Below are 12,391 nucleotides of genomic sequence, written 5' to 3'. Positions count from 1 at the left end.
GCTCTCCCCCCACGCAGGGAGCATGGGCCTATTGCTATGGCCCACCCTCGAAGACTACTGGATCCGATTGGTTTCCAAGATGCCATGAGAGGGATTACCGCTGACCTGGCTAGCGCTCCTGTCGACGTTCTGGTGGACAGCTGGTCTACCGCTGCCACCCGGGCAGTGGACACGATCGCGCCCAAACGCCCTCTCCGACGCAGAATACGTCCGGCGCCCTGGTTTTCCCAGGAGCTCCGGGCGATGAAGCGAATAAGGAGAAGGCTAGAGCGTAGATGGAGGAAGAATCCGACGGACGATAATTGGATAGCCGTTAAGGTCGCAACTAACCTTTACCTGAGTAAGGTGAAGGCTGCCAGCAGATCATTCTTCGCTAACCGGATAAGCGAAGCATCCAACCAGCAGGCGGAACTTTTCCGTATAGTACGCGACCTATCCGGAGTTGGCCCGGGAGATCGGCCTCCCCCTAGTTTTTCTCCGGACCAATTTGCGGCATTTTTTAAATCTAAAGTGGAGGCCATCCGCCGGGAGCTCTCTCCCTTTTTAAATACAGTGAATCGAGCTGAGATGTCCAGCGCTCCGTCTTGCCCGGTTATTTTTGATTCTTTTCAGCCAGTTACACCTGACTCTGTGACCAGAGCGCTTGACCGCTGTCGGGCCACCACCTCCTCCTTGGACCCTTGCCCGGCCTGGCTAATCAAAGCAGCCAGGCCGAAAACAACTGAATGGGCCGCAGCTATAATAAATGGGTCTTTCCTTGAGGGCAGATTTCCATCTGCCCTCAAGGAGACACTCATTAGGCCCATACGAAAGAAATCTAGTTTGGCGGCGGACGAAATTGGCAGTTACAGGCCCGTCGCCAATATTTCTTTCATGAGCAAAGTGGTGGAGAGGGTGGTGGCAGACCAGCTTCAGGCGCTCTTGGATGAAACAGATGCACTGGACCCATTCCAGTCGGGCTTCAGGCCGCGCCATGGGACAGAGACGGCATTGGTCGCCCTGTATGATGACCTGCTGAGGGAGGCCGACAGGGGCAAATTGTCTCTGTTGGTCCTCCTCGATATTTCGGCGGCCTTTGATACCGTCGACCACGGTATCCTCCTGGGGAGGCTCTCCGAGTTGGGAATCGGTGGCCTGGCGTTAGCCTGGCTCCGTTCCTTCCTGGAGGACCGTCCCCAGAGAGTTCAGCTTGGGGAGAGGTTCTCGGCCCCGTGGAGCTCCAATTGTGGGGTTCCACAGGGTTCGATTATCTCCCCAATGCTATTTAACATCTACATGAGGCCGCTAGCGGGGGTCATCAGGAGGTGTGGAGCGATGTGTCACCAGTACGCTGATGACACTCAGCTCTATATCTCCTTTTTGCCAACTGCAGGTGATGCCGTCCTGACCCTTCAGCGCTGCCTGGAGACTATACTGGAATGGATGCAGGAAAATGGTTTGCGGCTGAACCCGGACAAGACGGAAGTCCTGAGGGTGGGGCCCCCCGTGGTTGGTGGCCTGGCTGGCCCTCTCTCCTTTGGGGGGGCGACCTTGGCCCCGGCGAGCGGGGTCCGCAGCTTGGGCATACACTTGGACCCGACGCTCACCATGGAAACACAGGTGACGTCGGTTGTCCGCTCCGCCTATTTCCATCTCTGGCGGATTGCCCGGCTGCGGCCCTATCTCGACACGGGGGCCCTCACTACCTTAGTACACGCGCTCGTAATCTCAAGATTAGATCACTGCAACGCGCTCTACGTGGGGCTGCCTTTGAGGCTGATACGGAAACTTCAGATGGTGCAGAACGCAGCAGCCAGATTTCTTACCGGAGGGAGAAAATACCATCATATTTCTCCCATTCTGGCTAGACTGCATTGGCTGCCCATTTGTTTCCGTATCGACTTCAAAGTTTTAATGCTCACTTATAAGGCCCTAAACGGTTTGGGACCTCGATACTTGGCGGAACGCCTTCACCCACCAAGTTCTACCCGAACCACCCGCGCGAGCCTGGAGGTGAGGCTGAGGGGCCTGACGCCGAGGGAAGCCCGGAGAGAGAAGACAAGAAACCGGGCCTTCTCGGCGGTGGCCCCTCGCCTTTGGAACAATCTCCCTCCTGAGATTCGCGCGGCCCCTTCGCTGGGTACATTTAAAACTCAATTAAAAACATGGCTTTATGTCAAGGCCTTCCCTCCTGCCAGCGTTTAATTTAACTTAATTTACTTTTTTCTTCTTTTTCTACTTATTATTTATGATTTATTATGTTTTGTTATTGACATTTGTTACTTTTGGATTTATGTTGTTATAATTGTACATTTTATGTTAGCCGCTCAGAGTGGTACTGACCTACCAGATGGGCGGGATACAAATCAAATAAATAAATAAATAAATAAATAAAAAATAATAGCGAAAAGCATTTCCCCATTGGAATGCATTGAAACCTGTTTAATGCGTTCCAGTGGGGAAGAACCATCGTTGTCTAGCGAAGATCGGCCATAGGAAAGCTGCTTTGCGAACCGCCGATCAGCTGTTTAAATCGCTGTCTTGTGAAGCTTAGGTCCCGAAAACACCTGTTTGCGAGCACAGAGGGAGCTGTCAAAATCATCGTCTAGTGAAAATCGGTTTGCGAAGCAGGGACCAAACATTGTCCAGCGAAATTCCCCCATAGGAATCACTGTTTTGTGAATTGCTATAGTGATCGCAAAAAGACAATGTCTAGCGAAAAAACTGTCATGCAGGGTAACTGTCTAGCGAGGCACCAATGTACGAAACAGCCTTGAAGGGCAGGCGTCGTCCACCCCTACCCTAAAGCACATATATGTGTATTTTGAAGCTTTTTTTTTCCTCCCCTGACTGTCCCACCTACTTTTATCTTGACTTCCAGGGTCTAACCAGCACCATAGCAGGGGAGATTTTTCTTCGTGACGGCCCAAATGAGCTGAAGCCCCCCAAGGGCACCCCAGAATACGTCAAGTTTGCCCGTCAGCTGGCTGGTGGGCTGCAATGTCTCATGTGGGTGGCAGCTGCCATCTGCCTCATCGCCTTTGGCATCCAGTGTGGGCAAGGGGACCTTACCAGCGCTGATAATGTGAGTAACAAAGAAGAGATGCTGAAAGAAGTGAACTGGGGCAAAATATACTTTTTATTAATGCGCGTTAATTGCATGTACCTCCTGCCTGTCCTTTAATGAGCTGAAGGTCGCATCCATGGGCTCCCATTCTCTTCGTACCTTCTGGCCACAACAATCTGTTGCAGTTGAGGGGGGGGGAGAGAACTGGTTCCAAATCATTCATAAGTTTTAACGGCTGAGCTAAAGTGCAATGTGCTACTTCTATACAGCATCGTAGCACTTACAGCACACTGTGGATGGTTTACCATTTAATTATGCAGGCTGCATATTACTAACCTCCTCCTGCAGCAAGCTGTGTATTCAGTTGCCCAATCTCGGAAGGATGGAAGGCTGAATCAGCCTCGAGCCGGCTACCTGAACCTATCAGGATGAAACTCAAGTCATGAGCAGAGTACAGTGGTACCTCGTCTTGCGAACTTAATCCGTATTGGAATTAAGTTCACAGGTCGAAAAGTTCGTAAGTCGAGTCAAACTTCCTCATTGGAATGCATTGAAAACCATTTAATCCATATCTGCTGTTTTCGGTTCGTAGGTTGAGGCACTGTTCTCAAGTAGAGGGATTAGTTCCCACAGGAACTAATGCAAAGCCGGTTAATCCGTACTCTATCACTAGGGGGTGAATTTTTTTAATTTTTTTCTTCTTTTGACCTAAGGTGAACTTAGGTCAAAAAAGGGCAGAAAAGGGCTTTTTTCAGTTCGTAAGTCAAGGCTCCATTTGCAGGTCGAAGCAAATTTTTGCGAATGAAGCCGTTCGTAACTCGAATCGTTCGCAAGTAGGGACAAACACAAGTCGAGGTACCACTGTATTGACTGCAGTTTGATCACTGCACCAAGGGGCTCGGTGGTTAAAATGCAGGATTGTAGGTAAGGTTGTCAGCTTTTAATTTCCTCAGCAGTGAACAGCTGTTGTGACAAGAACAGAGACATTATTTGCAAGCAGGCATTGAAAAGGTAATGTTAGGAAAGACTATAGTGAGGGGACTATAACCGTTGGCATTCTTACCTCTCCTTCCCCCTCCTTCCTCTCTGTAGCTGTACCTGGCTATTGCTCTCATTGCTGTGGTGGTCGTGACCGGCTGCTTTGGCTACTACCAAGAATTCAAAAGCACCAACATTATTGCCAGCTTCAAGAATCTTGTACCACAGGTAAAAGGGCGAATGCCGTTGGCCATATAACTGCAAAGGCGCTGAAGGGTATAAAAGCATCAGGCCATTTCTTTTTAATGGATCCAGCTACTTTACTTAGTAGGAACAGCTTTATATGTACATTTGTGCCATTTTTTATTGTTAGTGCTGTGTTTCTTTAAAGAAAAATAGAGGTCAGAACTAGGAGTAGAGAGGCAGGGGGGCATCCAACCCTTTTCCACACCGAATGCTTTAAGACTCAGCTCTCCGATTCCCACCGCTGCAAATCGGCCCTTTACTTTTCCCCACCCAAATAATATACGATAGGGCCATATCTTGTGACATCAGAAGATTCCTGCTGCTTCATCATCATCATCTTAGAACTGCATCGAGTCTAGCCCCTGTTAAGGAGGGACAGTGGGGAATCGAACTCCCCACTCAGATGCCTAAAAACCACTGTGCTCTCCAGCAGTTCTGCATTCCTTTTTCCATTTCAGGATGTACTTGACTTGCATGCAATGTTGGCAAGTGGTATGAATCCTGCAGTCACGAAATGAAGTTTTTAATTAGCAGCGGTCTTCCATGGCCAGTGACTTCACTCGCCTTGCAAAGACAGACCAGCTTTGAATGGGTTCTTGGTCAGTTATTTTTTTCACCAGAAATGTCCAGTTTTGGCTTCTGGACTACAGCTCCCAGAATCCCACAGCCAGCTGGCAGTTTATACCACTTACCCAAGTTACTCAAATTGTGCAAAGTTATCCAGCCAGCAGCACAAAAAAAAAAAAAACCTTTCCTTTATGCAGGACAAATATATACAGGACAAATATATATAAATGCTATTTTAGACTGCATTAACAGAAGTATAGTTTCCAAATCCAACGAGGTGCTAGTTTCTCTCTATTCAACACTGGTTAGGCCTCACCTTGTGTCCACTTCTGGACACCACACTTCAAGAAGGATGCTGACAAATTGGAACAACAATGTGCTCAAGTTACAGGAATCCAGATTTCAGTTGAATATCAGGAAAAACTTCCTAACTGTTAGAGCAGTACAGCAATGGATCCCATGGCCTCAGGAGGTGGTAAATGCCTCCAACACTGGAGGTATTCAAGAGAAACTTAGGCAATTACCTGGCAGATATCTTTTGATTTGTATTCCAGCATGAGTTTGGACTTGATGGCCTTATAGGCCCCCTTCCATCTTCACAATTCTATGATTTTAAAAGAAGAAGACCAAATATGAGATGAACTGACCCTTTAAAAGAAGTCACAGTCTTAAGTTTACAAGACCCGAGCAGAGCAGGTCATTTTAGAGAGCGTTCATTCAAAGGATCGCCATATGTTGGACCAACTTGGTGGCATGTAACAACAACAACAACAAAATACTTTTGTGCAAAAAGGAGTGAGAAAATTGACAGCCGCTAACCTTTTAATGCACACACAAATTCCCAGTAACATTGTACAGCCAATCACCCTGCCCTCCTCTCTTGTATGGTTTTAACCAGAGTGATTAAGTGACTGTTGAGTTTCTTTATTTTCTTTTCTTAAAGTCTAATTTCCCACCCTTCCATTACAGCAAGCGACAGTGATTCGAGACGGGGACAAGTTCCAGATCAATGCCAATCAGCTGGTGGTGGGTGACCTAGTGGAGATCAAAGGGGGAGACCGAGTCCCGGCCGACATTAGGATCATTACCGCACAAGGATGCAAGGTACACAAACCGTCTATGAGCATGAAGAACATTCCTAAACGAAGGTCTTGCAGAAAGCATGCTGCCACTGCCCTCTGCTGGAGGGAAAAAAATCACAGTTCTCAGAAGGGGAAAAACTCTAGCAAAGTCTTATATAGTGGTGCCTCGCTAGACAGTTACCCCACATGACAGTTTTTTTCACTATACATTGACTTTTTGCGATCGCTATAGCAATTTGCAAAACAGTGATTCCTAGGGGGAATTTCGCTGGACAATGTTTGGTCCCTGCTTCACAAACCGATTTTGCTAGACGACAATTTGCTTTTCGCTAGACACCAATTTCAGTGGAACGGATTATCATCGTCTAGCACGGCACCACTGTAATGATCTTCAAACTGCAGAACTGTACCCTGTTGATCATCAATATGGCACAGCACGTGAATGAAACATGCTCCAACCTCTCTTCTCTTCCTTTCTCCTTTTTCAGGTAGATAACTCCTCTCTTACAGGTGAATCGGAGCCCCAGACGAGATCTCCAGAGTGCACCCATGAAAGTCCCCTGGAAACTAGGAACATTGCTTTCTTCTCCACCATGTGTTTAGAAGGTAGGAAGGAGTGGTTTGGGGAGAGAGGACACTGAGACCCCTTATGAATAGTTACGTTACTCCACCACCATTATTTCGCTCATAGCTTGCTGTCCTGCATAATGAGCCAAGCCCACCCCACCCCAAATGCCCATGTGCACTTCTTGAAACAAGTTTGCCATCATGAGCAAGGATATTGGGGCTGGGAGGGGAGAGATGGACAGGTATCTTCTAAGATAGGCTGCTTACAACATTTATTTGTTGTTTAGATCTGCCGCCACCTTTAAACACACTCTTATTAACAGAGACAAGGAGACCCAAAGAAACCTGTGGCTTGGAGCACAAATATTTCCAGGCAAACTATAAGGCTTCTTGGTGCCTTTAGATCTTGACTGGAGAAAGCTGGGACTATTACCTATGTGTTTTTGTGGCCTAAGAATGTGAAAATCAGTTCATCTTATTCTCCTTTGCATGGGTTTTCTCATTCTCTGCTGGCCCTTTTTCTCCCCTTTACACATGGCGATCAGTACAAATTTTTGTGCATTTTTTAAAAAAGACCTAACTGAACCTTTAAAGCAACAACGACTAAAGCATATTTCTGTGCATTTCCCCAACAAACTGGGAATCGTATTCCCAATGTATACTTGTCCAGGAAGGCAAGTGCATCTCATTCATAAGCAGCAGCTTAGGCAATTTACTTCACACAAGCTCAAACTGTCAATAGGATTCTGGCTATACTTTCTGGGCTGTGTGCCCAGAAAGCGCATATATATGTACCTGGCTTTGTGCACATGTTATCTCTCAAATTCATCACAAGCCTCAGAAACACATGGATTTCTGAGGTAAGATAGACTGACTCCTGTTGCCAAGTTTCAGAGAGTACTGAACAGAAGAGTGAGGCTAATAATTCTTTTCCACTTTCCCCTCAGGTACAGCTACTGGCATTATCGTTAACACCGGGGACCGGACTATCATTGGGCGCATTGCCAGCCTGGCATCAGGTGTGGAGAACGAGAAAACTCCTATTGCCATTGAGATAGAGCACTTTGTGGACATCATCGCTGGCCTGGCTATCTTTTTCGGGGGCACCTTCTTCATTGTTGCTATGGTGATTGGTTATCAGTTCCTCAAGGCCATGGTCTTCTTCATGGCTATTGTGGTGGCCTATGTCCCTGAGGGCCTTCTGGCAACGGTCACGGTAAGTATCACCACTCCCCTCAGCTGAGTGGCATCTTCTCATACTACAACACCAGACTCATGGTGGGTCCAACTCTTGGAAGCGATAGCTTAGTGGTTGAGAAAAGCACCTGTTTTCCATGCAGAAGATTGCAGTTTCTACTACTCTGGTTCGAAGAACTCCAAGAAGCAGAACACTTTCCTCAGAGCTCAGGGAAATTCTGCCCATCAGAGTGAGCGATACGAGGCTAGACCAGTGGTTCCCAATCTTGGTTCCTCAGATGTACTTGGACTCCGACTCCCAGAAATCCTGGCCAGCACAGCTAGTAGTGAGGGCTTCTGGGAGTTTTTAGTCCAAGAACATCTGGGTACCCAAGGTTGGGAAGCGCTGCGTTGGATGAAGTGGTAGAAGGATGTTTTCGTGCATTCATTATTTGAGAAATTCAGGCTTAGCTTTGGAAATTGACTTTTCTCTCTCTGTGTCTCCCCATCTCCTCCACTTCCTCCTCCTCCTCCGGCCTCTGTAGGTGTGTCTTTCCCTCACAGCTAAGCGCCTGGCTAGAAAAAACTGTGTGGTGAAGAACCTAGAGGCTGTGGAAACACTGGGCTCCACTTCGGTCATCTGCTCTGACAAAACTGGAACCCTGACACAGAACCGCATGACGGTGTCCCATCTTTGGTTTGACAACCAAATCCACACCGCGGATACAACGGAAGACCAGTCAGGTTTATTTATTTATTTATTTATTTATTTATTTATTTATTTATTTATTTATTTATTTATTTATTTATTTATTTATTTATTTATTTGTTTGTTTGTTTGTTTGTTTGTTTGTTTGTTTGTTTGTTTGTTTGTTTATTTATTTATTTATTTATTTATTTATTTATTTATTTATTTATTTATACCCCACCCATCTGGTCTTGTGACCACTCTAGGTGGAATAGGGTGGATTAATTGAAATCAGGGTTAGTCTTCATTTAGATACTAGCTGTTTTGGTACCATGCATTGAAGGGAGATCTGAAGCTCACTTATCAGCAGGACAAAAACCAGTGGATAAAAATTGGTGGAGTCATACTTTTTATCTCTTTCCTTCTGCTGGTTCTGCTTTCTCTCTCACCAAAACCTAGGAGAAATGTCTTGCTACCCAGATCTATGCCATGGCTGCTACTGTGAACACAATCTTTGCTGATGATTTCGCACCAGTTTTCATGAAGCACCAGATCTTTTGACTATGCGACAGTGCTTAGATGGGCAAGCTATAGCTTAGAGAAGCTGTGCCACAGCCCTAACTCACCCCTTTTTTTCTTTCTTCCCTTTTTTAAGGCCAGAGTTTTGATCAGTCATCAGAGACATGGAGAGCTCTCTGCAAAATTGTAAGCCTCTGTAACCGTGCCTTTTTCAAGTCAGGCCAAGAAAATGTACCTGTACCAAAGGTAAGGAAGATCCAGGGTGGGGGCTGGAACCCATTGCTCTTATTTGCCTTCTGATCATGGTCTGAATCCAATCAGGAGTCCTGACTAGAGTAGACCAACTGAATCAAAAAGATTTGTGTAAGTGTTAACTTAACATTTCAGAAATTGGTTCAGTTAATCTATGCTACCTTGGGCTAGCAATTCCATTTAGGCCAATACTCCTCAGTAATGCAGTGATTTCAATAAAGATAAGCCAATGTTGGCCACTGTCCTTGGAATATAAATATCATCATCAGAAAAAGAACTCAGAACATAAGAAGAGCCCTACTTGGACCAACCAGGCCAAGGACCTGGGTCACCTAGTGTCCTGTTCGTACAGTGGTCCACCAGTTGCCCATGGACAGCACACTAGCAGAACAAGAGCGCAGCCATAGCTGTTGACTTGTATCCCCCAAGCAATTGATATACAGAGCTATTTGATCCTTATATTGAAAGTAATAGATAGCATGGGGATTTGGTGGCGCTGCGGGCTAAACCGCAGAAGCCTGTGCTGCAGGGTCAGAAGACCAAGCAGTCGTAAGATCAAATCCAATGGAGTGAGCGCCCATCGCTTCTCCCAGCTCCCGCCAACCTAGCAGTTCGAAAGCATGCAAATGCAAGTAGATAAATAGGGACCACCTCGGTGGGAAGGTAACAGCGTTCCGTGTCTAAGTCACACTGGCCATGTGACCACGGAAGATTGTCTTCGGACAAAACGCTGGCTCTATGGCTTGGAAACGGGGATAAGAACTGCCCCCTAGAGTCGAACACGAATGGACAAAAATTGTCAAGGGGAACCTTTACCTTTAATAGATAGCCACCCTAATCAGTAGCTAGCAGCGGCCGGCCTAACCTCCTACAGTTTATCCAAGCTTTCTCTAAACTGGCCGCCATTTTGCAGAAGTAGCTTCCACTGTTCTGTGAAGAACCTCTCTGTTGTATCAACCTAGATTCTCCCATTATTCAGCTTCCATGAATGACTCTTAAGTTCTAACAGTATGCGAGAAGAAGGAAAACATGTCCCTGTCCATGTTTTCCATATCATATAAAATTGTGTACACTCCTGTCACGTCTCCTTTTTCTCCTCTCCCGCCACCACCCCAAGCTGAAAGCCTTGTCTTGTTTTCTAAACGAGTCTGCAATTCAACATTTCGAGAATGCTTACCTGCGCGCATGTTCTGCTCACCTTCTGACCCCCAGCGGATCGTGATTGGAGATGCCTCGGAGACCGCCCTGCTGAAATTTTCTGAGATAACTCTAGGGAATGTCATGGAGTACCGGGAGCGCTACAAGAAAGTCTGTGAGATCCCTTTCAACTCCACCAACAAGTTCCAGGTCAGCAAGACTCACACGAGCTGAGTGCATGACGGAAACCAACAAAAATCCGTTTTCAGTCACTCAGAATTGGGATGTGAAAGATAACCTATAAGTTCCTCATCTGTTTAGTCAAGTGATTCCCGACCTTGGGTCCCTCAGATGTTCTTGGACTACAACTCCCAGAAATCCTGGCCAGCACAGCTAGCAGTGAAGGCTTCTGGGAGTTTTCGTTCAAGACTGTCTGGGGACCCAAGGTTGGAAACCATGGGTTTCATCTGCCTCAAAACAAGAAAACATCTTGACGAGGATTCTTCTTCTCAAATGCAAAGTGAAAAAAGAAGCTACTTTTTTCCCCATGAAAGTCTTCAGTATTTGAGCAAAATGGCTTTGTAAAACTCGTGGTGTTTCTCTTTGAGAAACAAAAAACACAAAGACACACACAAGAAGCACAGAAAAACTGTGGAAGATAGTTCAAAGCAATACAAAATTTCTAATTGTCACACATTCATGAAACAAAGCATAGCGTAATTTTGCCCAGTCTACAGTACTTGTGCCAAACTTGTTCGCTGAGATTTTAATGTTGCGTGATGTATTATTTGCAAATGCATACAGCTGGTTCAAGGAAGGAAATGTCATTAAGGTGACAGAAATCTAAGACTAAAATAAATGAGTCTCAAAGATGCCACATAACAGGTCTTGTTTTGACTTGATTTGACATGGATAATATATCAAACGCTCAGCAGAAAGAAATGTTGTGGTGTCCCATTCTTGCCCAACGGAATAAAACAAGCAAGAATTTACTGCTGTGTTCAAAATTGCTGTTGAGAAAGGCAGCTACAATGAGGTGTGTATTTTAAGAAATAAGTCTTCGTGAATCTAATTCTCTCCCCCCCCCACTCGTTATAGCTGTCCATCCATGAGCTAGAGGACTCTAGAGACCAGCGCCACCTGCTGGTGATGAAAGGTGCTCCCGAACGCATCCTGGAACGCTGTTCCACCATCATGATCAAGGGTCAAGAGTTACCCCTCGATGAGCAGTGGAAGGAAGCTTTCCAAACGGCTTACATGGACCTTGGTGGGCTGGGAGAGCGTGTACTTGGTAAGCAAGTTGGGGTGGCCTTGGGCACCCACCCTCTGTCGAGTCACCTGCCAGACCTACCCTATGGCAGCCGAGCTCATAGGAGTCACATAGAGCAGCTATTTAAATTCCCCATGATCCCTTGGAGTGATGGTACAGCAAGGGCCTTGCAAGAAATGGTAAAAGAAAATTAGAAAATTTATTTGGACTACCTTTTACAGAATTCCGCAACCAACATGGCAGTAGACGCTGTCTAGGGGGGTGGGGTATAAATCGAATGAATGAATGAATGAATGAATGAATGAATGAATAAATAAATAAATAAATAAATAAATAAATAAATAAATAAATAAATAAATAAATAAATAAATAAGTAAATAAATAAATAAATAAATAAATAAATAATTGGTCCCTGCTGGCTAGGACATCTTGGCAGGGGTGCTGCTGATTTCCAGAAAAATAACATGGCCAAATATGGGATTTCGGAATAGACCTGCTTTTTATGAGCTGAGGCACCATCCTCACTCTGTTTCTGTCTTCTCTGCAGGATTCTGTCACCTGTATCTCCCCCAGAACGAGTTCCCTCGTGGGTACAACTTTGACAGTGAAGAAATGAACTTCCCCACCAGCGGGCTCTGTTTCGCCGGCCTCATCTCCATGATTGACCCACCCAGAGCTACTGTGCCGGATGCCGTCATGAAATGCCGCACGGCGGGTATCCGGGTAAGCTTGCAAACCTTCGGTTCAATCGCTCAGCAGAAAATAAATTAACAAAGATAGCCACAAAGGTCAGGCCTGTGAACACCCAATCTGCTCCTGCTGCAGAGTTTTGAATTTCTACTAACATTCCGTTTTGCTGTGCC

The 12,391-nt window shown here is 46.0% G+C and overlaps 1 protein-coding gene across 1 annotated transcript in view; it reads left to right on the top strand.

Moving 5' to 3' along the window:
- The window catches only part of ATP4A (ATPase H+/K+ transporting subunit alpha), a 31,233-nt gene that overhangs the window by 7,954 nt on the left and 10,888 nt on the right, over positions 1–12,391 (top strand). The window contains exons 4-13 of the mRNA XM_072979720.2: positions 2,861–3,064; positions 4,139–4,252; positions 5,807–5,941; positions 6,408–6,525; positions 7,434–7,702; positions 8,208–8,406; positions 9,006–9,115; positions 10,334–10,468; positions 11,357–11,549; positions 12,076–12,251. Of these exons, the coding sequence (XP_072835821.2) occupies positions 2,861–3,064; positions 4,139–4,252; positions 5,807–5,941; positions 6,408–6,525; positions 7,434–7,702; positions 8,208–8,406; positions 9,006–9,115; positions 10,334–10,468; positions 11,357–11,549; positions 12,076–12,251 (1,653 nt within the window). The remainder of the gene's footprint in view (positions 1–2,860; positions 3,065–4,138; positions 4,253–5,806; positions 5,942–6,407; positions 6,526–7,433; positions 7,703–8,207; positions 8,407–9,005; positions 9,116–10,333; positions 10,469–11,356; positions 11,550–12,075; positions 12,252–12,391) is intronic.

The sequence above is a fragment of the Pogona vitticeps genome, chromosome 9 (genome assembly GCF_051106095.1).
Source record: "Pogona vitticeps strain Pit_001003342236 chromosome 9, PviZW2.1, whole genome shotgun sequence".
NCBI classification, from domain to species: Eukaryota; Metazoa; Chordata; class Lepidosauria; order Squamata; family Agamidae; genus Pogona; species Pogona vitticeps.
This window is presented reverse-complemented; position numbering and strand designations above follow the sequence as displayed.